We start from the raw sequence: 18,067 nt of genomic DNA, 5'->3' as shown, positions 1-18,067 counted from the left end.
ACGACCTACTCGTTTAACGATTTCAAAATGCTCTTAAATTGAAAGATGCTGTTTCCACAGGATAATTCCACTTTAGATCAACAGTATCCAACCCGACAGTAAAACCATGTAAATTTCATGTTGGTCTGATTTCGCCTTTCAAATTAATGGCCCGTCGAATTTGTCCATATGTGATATACTCTTTCAATTATTTCAGAATGTTTTAAAAATGAAAATTGCTGTTTCAACACATATTGGGTTTTCATTTTGAAAAGCAAAATCAGACTCAATTGATTATGACAGAATTGAATCATAAAGATGATGTAAAAGGAAGCTGAAATTGCCACTAGGTTGTAATTGATAGTACGTTTATATTTTAAGTCTGTGGAAAGATGTCATTCTAAATAAAGAAATTACAAAACAGCTTGCAAACCAACCATGACATCTTTCCACAGACTTAAAATATAAACGTACAGGAAATTTCCATTTTAAAACATTTTGAAATCACTGAAAGTTAGGTCAATTATGGACAATTTAAAAAAGCTTTTATTTTGGAAGGCATAATCAGAATGACTTGATATTGATATGGTATCACTGTGGGGCTGTATACTGTTGATCTAAGGTGGAATTACCCTGTGGAAACAAGAATTTTTCATTTTAGAGCATTTTGAATCGTTAGAAGATTAAGTCAATTATGGACAATTTCAAAGGGCCATTACTATGAAAGGCAAAATCAGACTGACTTGATATTGATATGGTATCACTGTAAAAAGACTGTGGTTGGAAAGTGTTGATATAAAGTTCAAATAGTATTTGGAAATACGATTTTTGCTTTTAAGAGCATTATTAAGTCATTGAAAGAGTAGTTCAAAAATGAAGATTCACAGGGCTTTTACTTTGAAATCCAAAATAAGATGGCCTTGATAGTGACAGGGCACAATTAGGGTACAAGGCTGTGTCATATAGATCTAACATTAGAGTTTGTAAAAAAAAAAAAAGCCTAAATTATATGTTATTATGTTCTTAACATATCTGTTAATTCACTCGAAGTTGGCTTTTATTTTGAAATCCGGTTTCCACATCCATTCCCGTAATACTTTGAATACACAGGGAACGTAAAACAAACTGGAGGCTGGCTTGACTGCAAGTCTCGAATTGGAGGCTTGACACAAGTACTTGAGAGCCACGCTCCTCTACTTACAAGTTAGTGAGCGTGCAGACCAGCTACTACCGTCACCAGAAGAGCAGAGACCATCCCAGGGAAAGATGCCAGCTCAGATCATAAGCGGTAAAGAGGTTTCAGCGTAAGTATCAAACATTACCTTTACGAAAGCATAGGTAGCATGTGAATGTAATCAGCGTTGTGAAACATGTGACTGGCTAAAGAAGCTAACTAGCAAAGTTACAGTAACTTAACAGCTGGTGGTGTCTGATCTTACTCAAACGCTGTGCATCCTCTGAGGATTTTAAGTGCAATCTTATATATATGAAGTAAGCAGTCTGACGCCGTGAAGTGATTTCATAACTTAGTATAATCAACAGTTTTACTGTTAAATCAGTCGCATCGGGCCGCAGAGACTGTTTACCGTGCATATGCGTTGACTCTAAATTCAGCGGAAATCTGAGTAATTCACTTTCTTAACTGGTTAGGTTTGGTCATTCATAACTTCTGAATGCATCATTGCAAATCCTGGGGTGTTATGTAAGAAGCTGTGGCGTTGTGCTCTGATCTTTGTCCTATTGGTTCACTGACCTAATTTGAAGAAGAAAAATACAGTCAGATATTCCAGGCAAACCCTTTTTTAAAATTATTATAATTTTTTTAAATCGAAAAACTTTGACCAGATCCAAGTAATGAGAATGAGTGGAAAAACGGCAAAAAGGCAAAATCTTTCTAACAGTAACACAAAAGACATCTAGCTGCATGTGCTTGTCACAAGATATAGCGGCCTGTATCTTGTTAAGACCGCCTCACAGTAGTTATTAGTCGATTATATTATGCAATACAAAGAGCCACAGAGCCGCTCTCCCCATGGGTCATCTTTATTCATTATCTCCAAAGTTCGACAGAAGCTGACATGCTTGACTGCACACGGTATGAATGACCTGTGTTTGTAGGAATATGAGCCCTGGTTGTTTAATGAGGAAAACTTGTACCAGTCACTGTTGAGATAAAGATCTGTTATGGTACAATACTCAGTGTTGTGATTGCCTTTTCTAATTACTGGAAAGATCCCCAGGGTCACTCTGCTGGTAGATAAATAAAAAGCAAACAAGGTCATATGCAAAATACTGTACCTAAGTAACATTTAATTACCCTGTTTTATATGCATATTGTATATAATTTGTGCTATATTTTTGGAAAACATTTTCTGCACACATTATTGCATCTTGAAAAAAAAAAGGGGGGGGGGGGGGGTACATAAATCTTAAGGTTAAGGAGTTTCTCTTGAGACTAAGTTTAGTTGAACTGTGTCTCAAATCAGTGCCAAAATGTATTTCATCACCACTCCTGTTACAGCTCACATGATGCACATCTGTTACCTACTTTCTTTAGAACTTTGGGTTCTTTTCTTTGTTTCATTTGCATCCACAATATGTTAAACCAAACACTTTTGTGTGCAATCAGGATTTTGGGTTTAGACACAAAAGCAATGACCACAAAGTTCAGTTAACGCAATCACTGTTTTCTCGCTTGTCTTTGATTGGTTCAGCTGATTGTATTCAACCTTTATCTGTTCTGGCTTATCTCTTCTCTACGCAAAAAATAGTGCCCTGTTTTCTAGTCTCCAGAACATTAAATCAATAAAGATAAAATGAAGACAACAACTGAAGATAAGCACGCTTTTCTGAGTGATTGTCCAGAATGATAGTTTGAGTTTGGAAAATGACTCACAATGAGATCATCAGATGGCATTGATCTGGTGCATAAATTTAATAATAATCATTTAATAATAAATGTAATAATAAATTTAATTTAATAATAATTTAATAATAATCTGGTGATCTGGTGCATAAATTTGTCACTGTTTTAATTAAACGGTACAGATTGGGTCACATGATACTGCTAACTCTTTTTTTGTGTTATTGCACAAATTAAATTGGCTGTATTTTGTTTTCTCAGGCAGGTGAGGGAGCGTCTGAAGAAGGATGTCGAGCAGTTGAAACTTAAGAATCCCAACTTCAGGCCTGGTCTAGTGGTTTTACAGGTAAGTTTATGATGGAATTCTTTGTGGTTGGAGGCTAAAAGCCTTTTTCCCCTAAAAACATTTCTACCCATGCTTTCATTTGGCCTTTCGTTAGAGAGAGCACCTGGCAGGTAAGGGTCAGGGTATCTGTGTGCAGTGGCACAATGAGGATTCTGACATTTATGCTGGTGCTTTGTCTGTGTGACATAGTTCCTGTTCTGTCATAGAAATATGCAGGGGGATAAGCAGTATGTGTCTTTCAGGTTGGAGACCGCGATGATTCAAATCTGTACATCAGCATGAAGCTCAAAGCAGCAGCAGAGGTAAAGAAAATAATTTTTTGATACTGAAGGGATTTTTGCACCGCGTGTGTACACTGCATATTGTTTCAATGAGCCACAGCTCTATCCCTAAGCTGCATTTTTGTGTGCAGATTGGAATAAATGCAATGCATTTGAGACTTCCCGCGACCGCAACAGAGGAGGAGGTGAGTTAGAATCATTACTGGAGGCTTGTTTATTTAGTTGTCGGGTTGCACACACCTGCACAGCAACTCCAGGATTAGACTATTTATGGACACCTGGGGGAGTAGTTGTTCCTGCCATACTATTTCCTTGTGTTCCAATAGGAAGCATGCATAGGTCACATGGTTTCTTGAAGCAAAAACAAATTGTCGAAAGAATCGCATAAATTTTTTTTGTTGTGTTCACTAAAGTCTTTGAGTGCTTAAAACTCACAATAATTGACAGATTTTCAGCACAGAGACATATGGGTGAAATTTGAGCTTTCAGGCTTTTCTTGATTTAGCAATACAGGGGCTGTGCGGGAATGCAGTACATGACAAGCCTGAAAGCAATAAAGGGTTTTAAGGCTTCCTACCTGCTTTCAGATTCTTCACAGTATCACAGAGGTGAACAAGAACTCTTCTGTCCACGGCCTCATCGTTCAGCTGCCTTTAGATTCAGTCCATGAAATCGACACAGAGAAGGTCACGAACTCCGTGGCCCCAGAGAAGGACGTAGATGGGTAAGAACAGCAACACAGAAAAGTGTGATCATTTCAGAGTTACAGCAAGTACTTTTTTTAGTTTACAGAAACAAAATAACTGTTGTGCTCATAAACAGTAATTAAATTTGTCCAACAAGCAGATGCATTGTAATAAACTTAGATTTAAGCCTTTAAAAATACATTAAAGAGATTGGTTGTCCCACCATCATGAATACAGTGGCTGAGATGGTCAATGTGGTTCTGTCTAATCTTGTCTTACGTATGTGGTTATAGGCTACACACGAACTACACGAAAAGCGGAGATGTTCATGTGCCATGGAGGCAAATTTTTATTGTCTGTACCTTCAAACCCAAGATATGAAGTATCATACCTATTTTATATGATCTGCGAAGGGGTCCCCTCCACCCAACAAAACAGAAAGCTGCAAGACAAACCCTTTGGATAAAATGTCATCCTCTTCTTATTCACCTCACGCCTCATCTCCTGAACAGATGTCAGGCCTGTAAAACATGCAGAGGTTTATAAAATTCTTATTTATTCCCGATAGTGTTAGGAATACTTATTCTCAGCAGATTACACATGTGACACTCCTGTCTCCGGACAGTTGACAACGAGACAGCTAAGCAAAAACAGCTAAGCACAAACGAACATTATGCCAACTAAGGTAGGTTTGATTATCTTAAAAATTCCACTTTCCCTCTGGTAAACGGTGTGATTACGTTCTCACATCGTATGATAGTTTGAATGCAACAATGTTCAGTCTTCAGAGAAAGTTTCACTAACAGCAGCAGACAGCAGTGTTGCAACCCCAACAGCTCGCCTCACTGAGCCTTATTGACTTGTATCGAACTCCTTTCACAAAGTTTTACAGCCTCTTCTTGATTAAATAGCACATATTTAGAGCTGAGGTAAACCGCAAACTAACAACTCGCTGCAGAGGAAAAGTTTGTCCACAGTTGTTTGTCCTACAGTGGCCACCGTAGCTATAGTATACTCTGTAGTATAGCAGTGATATTTTACACACTGTACCTTTAAAAAGCTTTCAGATTGATGGGTATCTTCAGGTTACAGTGATTTGTACATTCTTGTGTGTTTACAGACTGACCAGCATAAATGCGGGGAAGCTGTCCCGTGGGGATCTGGGCAACTGCCTCATCCCCTGCACGCCAAATGGCTGCATGGAGTTAATCAAACAGACGGGTAAACAAAATCTCTAATAACCCTGAAAAAACTGCAGTCAGTTACAATGATGTTACAATGTGTAAATATATCAAAAGTAACAACAATCTGTTTATGATGCTTCTCTACAGGCGTTTCTGTGGCAGGGAAGAGAGCGGTCGTGATTGGGCGCAGTAAGATTGTGGGCGCACCCATGCATGATTTGCTGCTGTGGAATCACGCCACCGTCACCACCTGCCACTCTAAAACCGTCGATCTTGCCGCAGAGGTAACACAGAGAAACACAAGTGTCATTAGGCTTTTTTGAGACACACAGAGGTATAAACAACAGCACAGTAGGCAGATAAAGAGCAGCTGTTTGAAGCAGCCGATTCTTAATACTGACGTTCTCATTTGATCTTAGCTGGCAAATGAAACTTTTTCACAACTTGTTATATGAGGAGCCTAATTAAATATTTTAGTCTGTTAACTGCCCCAATTATTCTAACTTAACAGTTTATGACATCATAGGAACTACAGATCTCTACTGCCTGCAGTATAAACACTAATTCACGTGTTCCCTTATTTATTCCTCTAGCATCATTGCTTAAAATCCAGTTTCTTCATTTATAAACATTCATCGTTTATCCCTCCCTGTTTCTGTCTAGGTGGGTAGAGCAGACATCCTGGTTGTTGGTATCGGAAAAGCAGAGATGGTAAAAGGAGAGTGGATCAAGAAAGGAGCAGTGGTCATTGACTGTGGCATCAGCCACGTTATAGGTATTAATGCGGTCATGGTGCATTGTATTTCCTTTTGAGATAATCAGCAGATGCATGGGTCAACTGGAGTCTCTTTTTCAGATGAGACTAAATCCAGCGGAAAGCGTGTTGTGGGCGACGTCCATTTTCAATCAGCCAAAGAACAGGCCGGCTTCATCACCCCTGTGCCTGGTGGAGTGGGACCTATGACTGTGGCCATGCTGATGGCGGTAAGGCCCATTCGGACACCTGAGAGTTGATCAAGTTTAATTAAGAGTTTGATTTTTTTTTTTTTCTCAAACTTTTCTTTCTTTTGTTTTCTTATCACGTTTACTTGTTTAGAACACCGTGCTGAGTGCAAAGCGCTTCCTGGAGAGCCATCAGGCAGGAAAGTGGAACATTTCTTACACCAGACTCAATCTCCGAAAGCCAGTGCCAAGGTTTGCCTCCTTATCATAATCATAACCATGCTGTTCATTAACTTGATGCAGAAGCCCAATCCTCGCTGTCTTGCTGAAGAAGCTAATTTTCTTTTTCCCTTTTGTTATCCCACAGTGACATAGTGATTTCTCGCTCCTGCGCAGCCAAGTCCATTGACAGTCTGGCCAGAGAAGTGGGATTGTTTTCTGATGAAGTAGAGCTCTATGGCAAGACTAAGGCAAAGGTCCAGCTGACTATCATCAAGCGCCTTCAGTCCCTGCCAGATGGAAAATATGTAGTGGTCACTGGGTATGTTAAATAAAAGTCTGCAGACTGTAGACAAAATCTTATTTCAAGATACAGAAGTTCTCAGTTTGTGGAAGTAGAAGTTATTCAAATTGGCAGACTGTTTACATCTGTAGTTCAAAAATCCCCAAGTTAACTAAAGCTATCAGCAGAATGTTAAGAGAGAAACACTTTCTTAACATTTCTCAACACAGATTTTTTGGCTTGTTGTCCTAAAAATCACTTTAAGAGAGATCTGGGGTCCGTTCTTCGTGCCTCGCTTACTACATCCAAGATCAAATCATCGCGCCAACTTTGAGCTCGCTATTCCGGTTCTCCGAACACACCTGTTGTTGACGATTAGTACAGCTGGATGAAGTAATGTGAGATCACTGGGTGGCTTAACAGGGGCTACGCATCGAGAGTAGAAACATTGATCGGCAACCCTCTGATTGGTCGGCGAAAATGTCAAAGGAGTGCGCTCGGTATTTTTCGGCAGCAGAGCAAGAACTCTTGAGTGAGGGATTTCAGGAGTTTCAGAGTTTAATTAAAACGCAAGGGAACACTGCAAAGGCTGCAAAAGCAAGGAGAGAGGGCTGGCAGGAAGTTGCTGACAAATTAAACTCGTAAGTAATTTAATAATAATAATGGATTGGATTTATATAGCGCTTTTCAAGGCACCCAAAGCGCTTTACAACACCACTATTCATTCACTCTCACATTCACACACTGGTGGAGGCAGCTACAGTTGTAGCCACAGCTGCCCTGGGGCAGACTGACAGAAGCGAGGCTGCCATATCGCGCCATCGGCCCCTCTGGCCAACACCAGTAGGCGGCAGGGTAATCTATTGTATTATAGTACATTATATCCCCTTTCACATTAGAGCCACAACAGGACCCACTAGAACATGGGAACAAGTAAAAGTGAAATATAAGAATATTCTACAGAATGGTAATATTTATCACTTATATTGCTTTTAGTCTCTTGGAAAGAGACCCTGAAATAATCTGTTTGTTTATAACAGCAACCAAGAAAAGGGCAGAGCAACAAAAGACAGGTGGTGGTCCTGCACCCCCTCGTCAACAAGTTGGTTAAGTAAATAATACCCTCACGGGAAAATCGATATCTCTCTATGAGCACACTGTCGCGCTGAGCTAAAGGATCCTGTCTGTCCTGCAATATATGCTGGATTCTGAGGACTCTCCTTATCAATCTTGCACCTTCCGCAATGGGCTGCTCGCGTAAACGGACAGGACATGGCTGCGACAGGCTTCCCAAATCCACCTTCGCTTTTATAGCCGTGGTCTCCCATCTTGATTACATGAAGTAATTTACAATTACTACTCTGAAATATGAATTACATCTGTAATAATCACATACATGTAATAGAATGTTAATAGTACATTTCCCTTTTTTAAGGAAATGACCTGTATGTATCTGTGTGAAATCAATAAAAGGATCAAGTGCTGCATTATCTTTAGTTACACTGATAATATTTATTTATGGTGAAACAGTGGTAAAATATCGCTGTTGCTTTCGTATAAATGAAGCGGACATACCTGAGAGGCTGCGATCTAATCCTGTTTACATAAAGTAAACCTGCTCCCGAGCAGGTTTACGCTTACGGATCCGTTGCTATGACAGCAAGTCCCGGATGAGCTTCGGAGAACCGAACGATCCAAGATCACGCGAAATGGTCAACAATCAAATCCAGCTAACTCACTTAGCGAGGTACGAAGAACGGACCCCTGCTCAAGTTGAACTCAACTCAGGCTAGGTTTGATGTTTATGTAATACCATTTCATGCCACAAGATGGCGCAGTGAGGCAGTATGACCCTAATTTAACTACACATGTCAATTAAGACACCTTTGTATTTGCAATGGTGGTCTGCAGAATCCACTCATAAAACTCCCATCGTATGGTCATGAAAGTTTTTGTTATATTTTTGCAAATGTAAAAAAAAAAATCAACCAACCAACCAAAAAAACAACAACAAAAAAAAAAAAAACGCTTAAAGTGACTGAGATGAAGCTATTTGTCAAAGAGAACACTATATTTTGCCTTTGAGGGCTTTGGGCAAACATGTTGACAAGATTTTGTGTTTGCAGCATTACTCCCACGCCTCTGGGTGAAGGTAAGAGCACCACAACCATCGGTCTGGCACAAGCCATGGGTGCTCACATGAAGCTCAATGTGTTTGCTTGTGTCCGACAGCCTTCTCAGGGACCCACATTCGGCATTAAAGGTGAGTTTCGAAAGAGTGTAAACTCAGGATATGTTGCCCATGTTTACTACAGGGACATATTCATGTATGTTTTATTTATTTCTTTATCCTTTTGTTTGCAGGCGGTGCTGCAGGAGGTGGATATTCTCAAGTTATTCCAATGGAAGAGGTACAGCATCACTTTTCTGACACTGTGCTTTTTTTTCCTAAAAGTTCAAAGAAAGCAAAATATTTAATTGATTATTTTGATTTTTCAGTTTAATCTCCATCTCACCGGTGACATTCATGCCATCACAGCTGCCAATAACTTGGTGGCTGCTGCTGTCGATGCCCGCATATTCCATGAAGCAACACAATCTGATAAGGTGGGTTCTCATTTCTGTCATTGGTGTATAAAAAGTACACTTCCTCTAACTTATCTAATGAGTCACCACTATAATCCATCTCTGCCTGTGAATATCTAGGCTCTGTATAACCGTTTGGTGCCACTCAGTGGAGGAGAGAGGACGTTCTCCCCGATCCAGATCAACAGACTCAAAGTAAATGATCAAGTTGCAGCATGTGTAAGCTTTGATTTAGATGTGCACAGGTCACTTCTGACACCGAGGTTTTCTTCTTTGGTTTAGAAACTGGGAATACAGAAGACGGAGCCCTCTGCTCTCACTGAGGAGGAGATCAACCGCTTTGCCCGCCTGGACATCGACCCAAGCTCTGTTACCTGGCAGAGAGGTATGAACAGCACAGAGGTCTCCGCCTCAGCAGGTCTGCTGTGAGTGTATTGTGCGTCTTATACAAATACTTATGATGTCCTTCTGTTTCACTTCAGTGCTGGATACCAATGATCGATTCCTGAGGAAGATCACTATCGGCCAGTCGCCCACTGAAAAGGGATACACAAGAGAGGTAAAGTTGATTATTCTCTAAAGGTGGCAAATTTCTTTCATGGTATCATAAAGCATCATGAAATATACAGAAAGCAGTTGAACCTTTGAGGGAAAGTTGGTTTAATAAACTTAGTTTTAGTGCTGCTTTGCATGACTGGACTGTTGTGTCCTCCAGGCCCAGTTTGACATCACTGTGGCCAGCGAAATCATGGCGGTGCTCGCCCTCACCAGCAGCCTGGAGGATATGCGGCAGCGCCTGGCTAAGATGGTCGTAGCCACCAGTCGGAGGGGAGATCCCATCACCACCGAGGATCTGGTGAGTGTCGTAAACCCTCCGCTGTGACATGACGTCATGCAGCGTAAGTGCTGTGATAATGATATTCATGAAAGTGATGGATTTTTCTCTGTAGGGCGTGAGTGGCGCTCTGACTGTGCTGATGAAAGATGCCATCAAGCCAAACCTGATGCAGACGTTGGAGGTGGGTGAAACACGGTGCCCATGCTAATCCATGCAGCTCCTATGCAGCATGACCACGTTAAAAGCATTTCTGTGTAGTTCAGGTCGTTTGATATTGTTGTTTATCAAACTGCTGTTAGTTTTTTTTTTTTTTACTTGCATTAATAGTTTTGTAATAATTCATGTGAGTAATTTGGATCCACAGGGGACTCCTGTGTTTGTTCATGCTGGCCCCTTTGCCAACATTGCCCACGGAAACTCATCAATCCTGGCTGATAAAATTGCTTTGAAGCTGGTTGGACCTGAGGGCTTTGTAGGTAAGCTGAATAGAATCAGTTTGAGCTTTTTTTTAACAGGGTTAGCTTATATTGTAGATGTTAATTGTAAAAGTGATGGAGTCCATGTAATGTCAGTGGATAATAGTAGTCAGTAGTCCTGATGGCTTGGGTTCTGATATACTTTCCTGCTTGTGTCACTTATGTGCAACAGTGACAGAAGCTGGCTTTGGTGCTGACATCGGCATGGAGAAGTTCTTCAACATCAAGTGCCGCTACTCGGGCCTGAGGCCTCATGTTGTGGTGTTGGTGGCGACCATCCGAGCTCTAAAGATGCATGGAGGAGGACCAACAGTAAGTTTCCTCCTGGCCCTGGTGCCACTCCTCAGTTCATTCACTCTGTGAGACGAGCTGTGTTAGCTCAATTCCCCCTTTATTGCGTTTGGCTGCTCCTCGTAAATAGAAGATTTTAGCAGAACATGGGTGGGTGTTCATTGCCAGAGTTATGCCCAAGAATACCAAGTGAGAGAGAGAGAGAGCCCCTCTCTTTGAGATCTTATAGAGCCAAGAGTTGAAATGGGGCATTTAGCACAGTGCGAATTGGGAGCTGTTGGCTAATAGACGATTACTTGTGCACAAAATGGGGAACGTTCAATATGAGAATCCACTACTGTAACAATGTGTGTATGATGAGATCAAGCCTTTAAACCCACTTTAAACAAATTTATTTTAAAAGAAAAAAAGCCCCACCAGAGCATTTTCACTTGTCTACAATTTTAAATGTTCACAATTTTCCATTTCCGGAAGACAATTTCAGCACAATTGTCCACAAAATTATGTTTAATCTTTAAATTAAGCATCTTAGTAATCATTAAGAATAAAACACATGGAGGATTACAATAGTCACTGCTGATTACAATTTGAGGATTTATTGAATTAACTAAAACATTTCACATTTCTCTTGTCTCTTTTGTTTAGGTCACTGCTGGGATGCCACTGCCTAAGGAATATGTGGAAGAGGTAATGGAAAAGAATGTGCCAAAACAGTGATAATATTCTTCTAAGGTGCTTTTGATAACATTGTTTATTTATTAGTTTGTGCAGAATGCTTGAGCCACGTCTGCCTACTTTGTTAATCACATTTGATGCAAGCTTTTCAACCTTTAAAGCTTTGCATAACCTTTTACTGAATGTGTTTGTGTACCTCTATGTAGAACTTTAATCTGCTGGAGAAGGGTTGCAACAACATGAGGAAGCAGATCGAAAATGCAAAGCACTTTGGTGTGCCTGTGGTGGTAGCAGTGAATGCTTTCAAGTAAGTGATGGATGGTAATTTAAAAAAAGAATAATAGAATAACATATATAAGAATGTGCACATATGTGAAAAGCATGGTTTTTTTTTTGGTTTTTTTTTGTTCATTCATTTGTTGTGCAGGACAGACACGGAGGCTGAGCTGGACTTGGTGTGCACCTTGGCTAAATCTGCAGGAGCATTTGATGCTGTGCGATGCTCTCACTGGGCCGAGGGTGGCGCTGGTGCTGTGGCACTTGGCGAGGCCGTCCAGAAGGCCTCTAGCGCCCCCAGCAACTTCAAGTTCCTGTATGATTTGGACGTAAGGGCTCCGTACTTAATTTTCACCAGTCACTCTTTTAAACCAACACATGATCTGCTTATTTATGACTTAAAATATCTATCTTTGATTCCACTTTAGCTTCCTATTGCTGATAAGATTCGAATAATTGCTCAGAAGATCTATGGAGCAGATGATATTGAGCTTCTGCCTGAGGCCCAACACAAGGTGGCGCTCTACACCAAGCAGGTGAACATCCCTCAGCTGTTGTTTCCTGTCCTGTCAGGCCTGTTTGTTGGCGTCTGCTGTCAGTTGAGATCAATACAATTAAACAGAGCAGAGAGAATAAACCTTTGTAAAGATCCTTCTTTTTTTGCCTCTCCTTCAGGGATTCGCGAATCTTCCAGTTTGCATGGCAAAGACCCACCTGTCACTGTCACATGAAGCAGAAAAGAAAGGTGTGCCCAAAGGATTCATCCTGCCAATCAGAGACATCAGAGCCAGTGTGGGCGCTGGCTTTCTGTTCCCGTTGGTTGGCACAGTAAGCTCTAATTCATTTCCCTTCTTTCTGCACCCCAAAAAGTTGATTCTGTTCATCTGGACGTTTTCAGTTGCTCCCTGTCCAGGATGTTACATCCTCATCATTGAAAGAGTGTCCACTGGCCTGCAGGTCTAAATAGACTGCAGAGTCCTGGTCTGACGAGTTAGCTCTTCTGTGTTGTGCCATCCTCTTAGCCAGAGGTTGTTTGGTTTCCCTGATGTATAAATCCTGGCAATCCTCCTGGCACAGTGTACACTACATTACTCTGTTTGTGCCGGGGTACCTGATCCTTGGGGTGGATTCATTTTTGGTGCAGCGTGTTTTGGCGTCTAAAAGCCGCAGAGGCACTGTGTTTAGAGAAAATGCATCTCAACTGTTCTGATACTCCTGACACGTAGGGTTTTTACTTAGGCAACAGTTGTCCTTCTCTTCTAGATCTGCTGGAGCTAGGTGCCTACCTAGCTTTGACAAATGTCCAGCTGGGATAACCAAATTTACTCCAGTGGAAATGACCTCACAACCCACTGTTCGTCAGTGGTGCTAGTTACAGTCATTATGCAAATGCATGGTTTATAAAGTTGGGGAAACCTGCAGTCAGGTCAGACTGAAGAAGTCACTTGGATGAGTGACGTAATTTTCTCTCCCACTATAAATGCCACATCCAGATGAACAGAATCAACTTTTTGGGATTTACTTACCCGGACGATTGAGCATGCATCAAGACTTCCTTCTGTAGTTTCATCCCATCTCTAACCGGATCTAGATGAAGCCTTTTCTACACCCACATGTTTTATTATTAGCTGCATCATGGAATAATTAACAAAATAATAATAACTAACAAAAACGCTGTTAGCCTCCTTGTGGAAATGGTAAGAAGAAAAAGCATTGAAAGCTCCACTGGGATTAATTTGACATAATTCAGCAGATTGAACCGAGATACTCAGATACCTATTTTGAAAAGCGGGATCTACCATCCCTTGCATTTCAAGTAGAAAATGTTTGTGTGTGTTTGCAACATGCGTGCATTCAGTGTTATAGTAAACCGGTGCAACCTGTATTCCTGCTGCATACAGTTCATTTATACAGATAGTTTCTCACAGTTTTTTTTTCCTATGAAGCTACTGTGAAGTAGGAAACCCTTCTCAAAAAGTAATAAGAAAATGCAATTTTATGCAGATTTCAAAAACCCTTTGGTTCTGAAAAAAAGAAGTGCAATATCAGCACAAAATAATGTTTATATTCAATAACTAAAAAAGTTGTAAAATGGACCCTTTTATACTTAAAGCTTTATATAAATAGACATCCAGAGTGGAAAGCAGTGCAAATAAATGCAAACACGGCTTCATGACACTCATCTTTTGTCAAGATGGATGTCAGTGTAAGCTGTTTTTATCACATTTAAGCTGAGACTGAATTCTGTGTAATTTATATAAAACACTTAACACAAGTATAAAAAAAGGTGGTTTTTTTTGTTTGTTTTTTTAGTTCATTTCTTTTGAACCACGGATCTGTTTAGCGTGCAACACAGTTTTCTTTTTCCAAAGTTAAACTTGAGTCTATCCATTGTACAGTCAGATTGAAAGCGCATAGACGTCCGAGCTCCGTATACCGGTTGTTAACCTTAATGTAGGGATGCTTTACAAACATTCAGAGATGAACTTACACACTTAATTCACTTCTCTGGGATAGCTTGCTCGGAGATGAAATGCTGGTTTGGCAGCATGCAGCGAGGCTCCTGATGCTTTCAGTGTAAAGTAACTCCAGACCGCCGACAGGTCTCGCACGCAACAGCCGCTCTATCACGTGACGCATACTGCTTCGACTTGTTAAGGTCACTACCTGGGTTGCGCCATGTAGCAAGTTTTGCAAGGTGCTTTTGTGATAATTAATGGATCGGGTTACATTTTCTATTTCCCCCCGATATCCGATCCAGTAATCTTAAATCCGGATCGGACTGATACCGATACCGTATATCAGATTGGTCCATCCCTTGTTTTTTCCACCAAATATTCTCACCCAGAGGCTTTTATTAGGAAGTAACAATATGATTAATAAAAAAACACAACAAAAAATGTGAACTGCGAACAATATAAACACCTTTGTTTGGTAACTGACTTCAATCGTTTAACCAGGTCATCATTGATCACACTGCTCGACAAAAAAATGTTTTGTTTATTACTGGGACATTCAGAGAAGCTCTTAGTCTAGTTTCTTACTCTGACTTCAGATCTGCAATCGTATTCAAACTTATGTCACTGACGTTTCTAGCCAGTCAATCTAGTTATCCTTGGATACTTGGAACATCATAACTAAAAAGAAAATGGGGCATGCTACACTAACATTGTTTTCAGATTTGGAGTTGGCAATTAAAAGTTGTTGAAGGGCAGGTTTAAAAAAAAAAAAAAAAATCAATAAAACTAAAGCTCCATTCTTTCTCTTTTGGTTGATCCTAGATGCCCACCATCCCTGGCCTCCCCACTCGGCCTTGTTTCTATGACATCGACCTGGACCCCGAGACCGAACAGGTCAATGGACTCTTCTGAGAGAAAAAAAAAAACAGGTCCTCTCACCCTTTGATGGTACGAAACATAGTTAAGACATAAAGCCATGCAGCAGAGTGCATCATCAGCAGATCATAACTGTTTCATTCTTAATGTGTAGACATTAACCCATCAGTCCTCTGAGCGCCAAAGAAATGTGAAGAAGAACTAACTGGAAGCACCTCAAACTCGTCTGCTGTTTTTGTTGTTTCTCATATTAACACTGATGTCTGTAAAGCTGCTGATGATAGATCAGGACAGTCTTTCTCCCTGCTATCAGGCACGTGTTGTTCCGTTATATTGCTGACTGAACATGCACATTTCACATCTCAGATTGCCCAGACTGTATTTACTAACTACTTGTGTATATTTTGTGAGCACCACACCAGAGGCATTTCCTTCAGTTCAGTCTTTAACAAGCTGTGCCCTTCGGATAAAGGTTTTATTACATAAGTAAGTCTTAACAAGAAATGCTGCCCTAAAACAAAATTATAATTTGTTTAATCCCATCTAATTGCATTTATAATGTCTCCTTTCTCTGTCTTTGTTTTAATTAACACTCGGTAACATTTTTTGAAAAGTCGCCATCATTGCTGTGAAGCTCACTGGCCATGTCATTGTAAAAGCAGTGATTTCCTCATATCTGTGAAATAAAGGCTTTTAAAACAAAGCTGCATGTTCATTTTTTTTTTTCCAGAGTTTAGTTATTTTCTGCCTTAAACACGCAGATCCTGAGGAGCATAGTGTACAGAAGTTGCCAACTTTCTGCAGAGTCAATTGTTACAGACCTCTAAACTTCATGTAGCCTAAAGATTAGCGCAGCAACAGTGTGTAGAGAGCTTCATGGAATGGGTTTCCATGGCCAAGCGGCTGCATTCAAGTACAAAGCAAAGCAGTCATTATCATCATCAGAATTTTATGCTCCCAACTTTGTGGGAACAGTTTGTAAAACCAAAAACAGCAAAGCTATCAGAACCAACCCAAATCATGAGCCCTCCACCACCGTGCTGATATGCTGTATTTGGTTTCTGCCAACAAGTTTTCCATTATGACCAAACTTTCTTGTCTTTCTTAAGGACATTATTGCAACACTCCTGTGCCTTGTTAAGGTACATCTTTGCAAAGTGCTGCCATGATTTTTAATTTTTTTTAATAGAATAGACATTCTCCAGGCTACCCTTCCAAATAACCAGTACGTACTGTTATGGCCATATGAGGCCTGCAGATTTGAGATGTCGCTCTTAGGTTCCCTGAGTCTGACGTTGGGCTGAATTTGTTAGTAGATCCACTCCTGGGAACATTGTAGCACTGAGCTAACACACACCTGCATTCTCTAGATCAGCAAACTGCAAAAACGTCTGCCTTTATAGAGTATTATCATAGTTACAGATAATCACTTAATCAGTTCAATTAGCAGCTCTTGGCTACTACTCCCCCTCTTTATTCCTAGGGAAGCAGTAAGGGTGCACTTAACATTTTAAAGGACTGCACAGAACACTGTGAAAACTTTGTATTTCTTCAATATTCCAGTTTAAAGTCATGTAAATGAATTGGAGGTAAAGTCAGTATTCCAGGAGGATATTGGAGGAATTTGTAAGACTGCAGAGGAACATGTTGTAGCTAATAACAGCAAAACCCATGCCAAGTGATAGGTTTGTAGCTTGAACCTACAAACCTATCGTCGCTGGAACGTTGAAGACAATATAATTACACAGCAAAAGCATTGAACACCAAGTAGGCAAAGTTCTTCTTGTTACTCATGCATGAGGGAGACCTGCCTGGAGCCAAGTGTCGTTCCACCACTTGACCTCCGTCAGACTCTCAGCCAGGTTCCCCATAACACTCCTTTTATTGTGCCTACATGAATATGCATAGGGTCATTAACATATGATGTCTACATACACACAAAGAGTACTGTGTGTGTGTGTGTGGGGGGGGGGTCCTGCTGATCAAAGGGTCATATAACATGAAAGCACAAAAGCAAACATCCTTGGTCAGGAAGAGGGTAGTCTCCCCCTCACCCTAGATGGTTCACCCTAGATAACACGGTGAGGAAGTCCAGCAGTTCATCTAAACAAAGAGCACTTAGACTAGAACAGACGTAGCTACGTTAATCCTACCGTAAGACAATAAGACAAGGTACGACCTCTCTCGTGCTCCCAGAGTGCTCTCTAATGCACACAAAGCTTGCAGACTATCAAGGATCAAACCTCTACCAATCTGCAACTAATTATAAAACTCTAAGCATACATAAGTAAATATTTCTAAGCATAAATGACAATCAACAATACAAAACCTAACACCAAGAAAGTGTGGTAAGAGACTGCTAAGAGATTAGGAATAAAGAGCAAAAAAACAAGTGAAGATATTAATCAACCCTAGATATAAAAAAACGAGGATCTTAAGAGAATTTATTTGGATGATGTCAGATAATCTCATTCCCCGGAGAACTACTGCCATGCTAAGAATAGCACAATGAGTAAGAAAATGTCAACTATTATACACAAACAATGAAGCATAGTAGAGGGAACTGCGTCATTCAACATGTGACTCATTGCAGTGCTGCAGATAATAACACAGCCATGAATGGGAAGCAAAATTTTATTTCACGCAGGAGACATTGTTGCTAACGATGTCGCTGTTCTGGATAATTGATTCATAGATGTCTCTAATGGAGGTTTTTGAGCACAAATGGTAGACGATAAAAATGGACGAACACAGCTTTGTGCTGTCCATGTTGATTTCAATGTCAACAATTCACAGTGATGTTTCTT

General features: G+C 40.5%; 1 protein-coding gene across 2 annotated transcripts; it reads left to right on the top strand.

Annotated features, from left to right (window-relative positions):
• Nucleotides 1-1,145: 1,145 nt before the first annotated feature.
• Nucleotides 1,146-15,919, top strand: mthfd1b (methylenetetrahydrofolate dehydrogenase (NADP+ dependent) 1b). Of its 2 annotated transcripts, XM_085342606.1 has the most exons (28): nucleotides 1,146-1,283; nucleotides 3,104-3,188; nucleotides 3,431-3,490; nucleotides 3,601-3,654; nucleotides 4,057-4,193; nucleotides 5,276-5,376; nucleotides 5,487-5,623; nucleotides 6,003-6,114; nucleotides 6,196-6,323; nucleotides 6,436-6,533; nucleotides 6,649-6,822; nucleotides 8,910-9,046; nucleotides 9,148-9,194; nucleotides 9,283-9,390; nucleotides 9,490-9,564; nucleotides 9,652-9,754; nucleotides 9,852-9,928; nucleotides 10,085-10,225; nucleotides 10,320-10,388; nucleotides 10,572-10,683; nucleotides 10,856-10,995; nucleotides 11,620-11,661; nucleotides 11,856-11,956; nucleotides 12,077-12,254; nucleotides 12,354-12,461; nucleotides 12,601-12,753; nucleotides 15,207-15,332; nucleotides 15,415-15,919. In XM_085342606.1, the coding sequence occupies exons 1-27, from the start codon at nucleotides 1,246-1,248 to the stop codon at nucleotides 15,294-15,296; spliced, it is 2,805 nt and encodes a 934-aa protein (XP_085198732.1). In that variant the 5' UTR covers nucleotides 1,146-1,245; the 3' UTR covers nucleotides 15,297-15,332; nucleotides 15,415-15,919. The 2 variants fall into 2 exon arrangements, with proteins under 2 accessions (XP_085198732.1, XP_085198731.1); XM_085342605.1 differs by having other exon boundaries at nucleotides 15,207-15,919.
• Nucleotides 15,920-18,067: the final 2,148 nt, after the last annotated feature.

The sequence above is a fragment of the Diplotaxodon limnothrissa genome, linkage group LG19 (genome assembly GCF_057381915.1).
Source record: "Diplotaxodon limnothrissa isolate DT_005_m linkage group LG19, D_limnothrissa_male_GT1.1, whole genome shotgun sequence".
Taxonomy (NCBI): Eukaryota; Metazoa; Chordata; class Actinopteri; order Cichliformes; family Cichlidae; genus Diplotaxodon; species Diplotaxodon limnothrissa.
This window is presented reverse-complemented; position numbering and strand designations above follow the sequence as displayed.

Coding starts and splice junctions, on each gene's coding strand:
- mthfd1b (XM_085342606.1), top strand. CDS start 1,246: ATGCCAGCTCAGATCATAAGCGGTAAAGAGGTTTCAGC. Junction 3,655..4,056: donor CGACCGCAACAGAGGAGGAG/GTGAGTTAGAAT, acceptor ACCTGCTTTCAG/ATTCTTCACAGTATCACAGA. Junction 9,929..10,084: donor AAAAGGGATACACAAGAGAG/GTAAAGTTGATT, acceptor TGTGTCCTCCAG/GCCCAGTTTGACATCACTGT.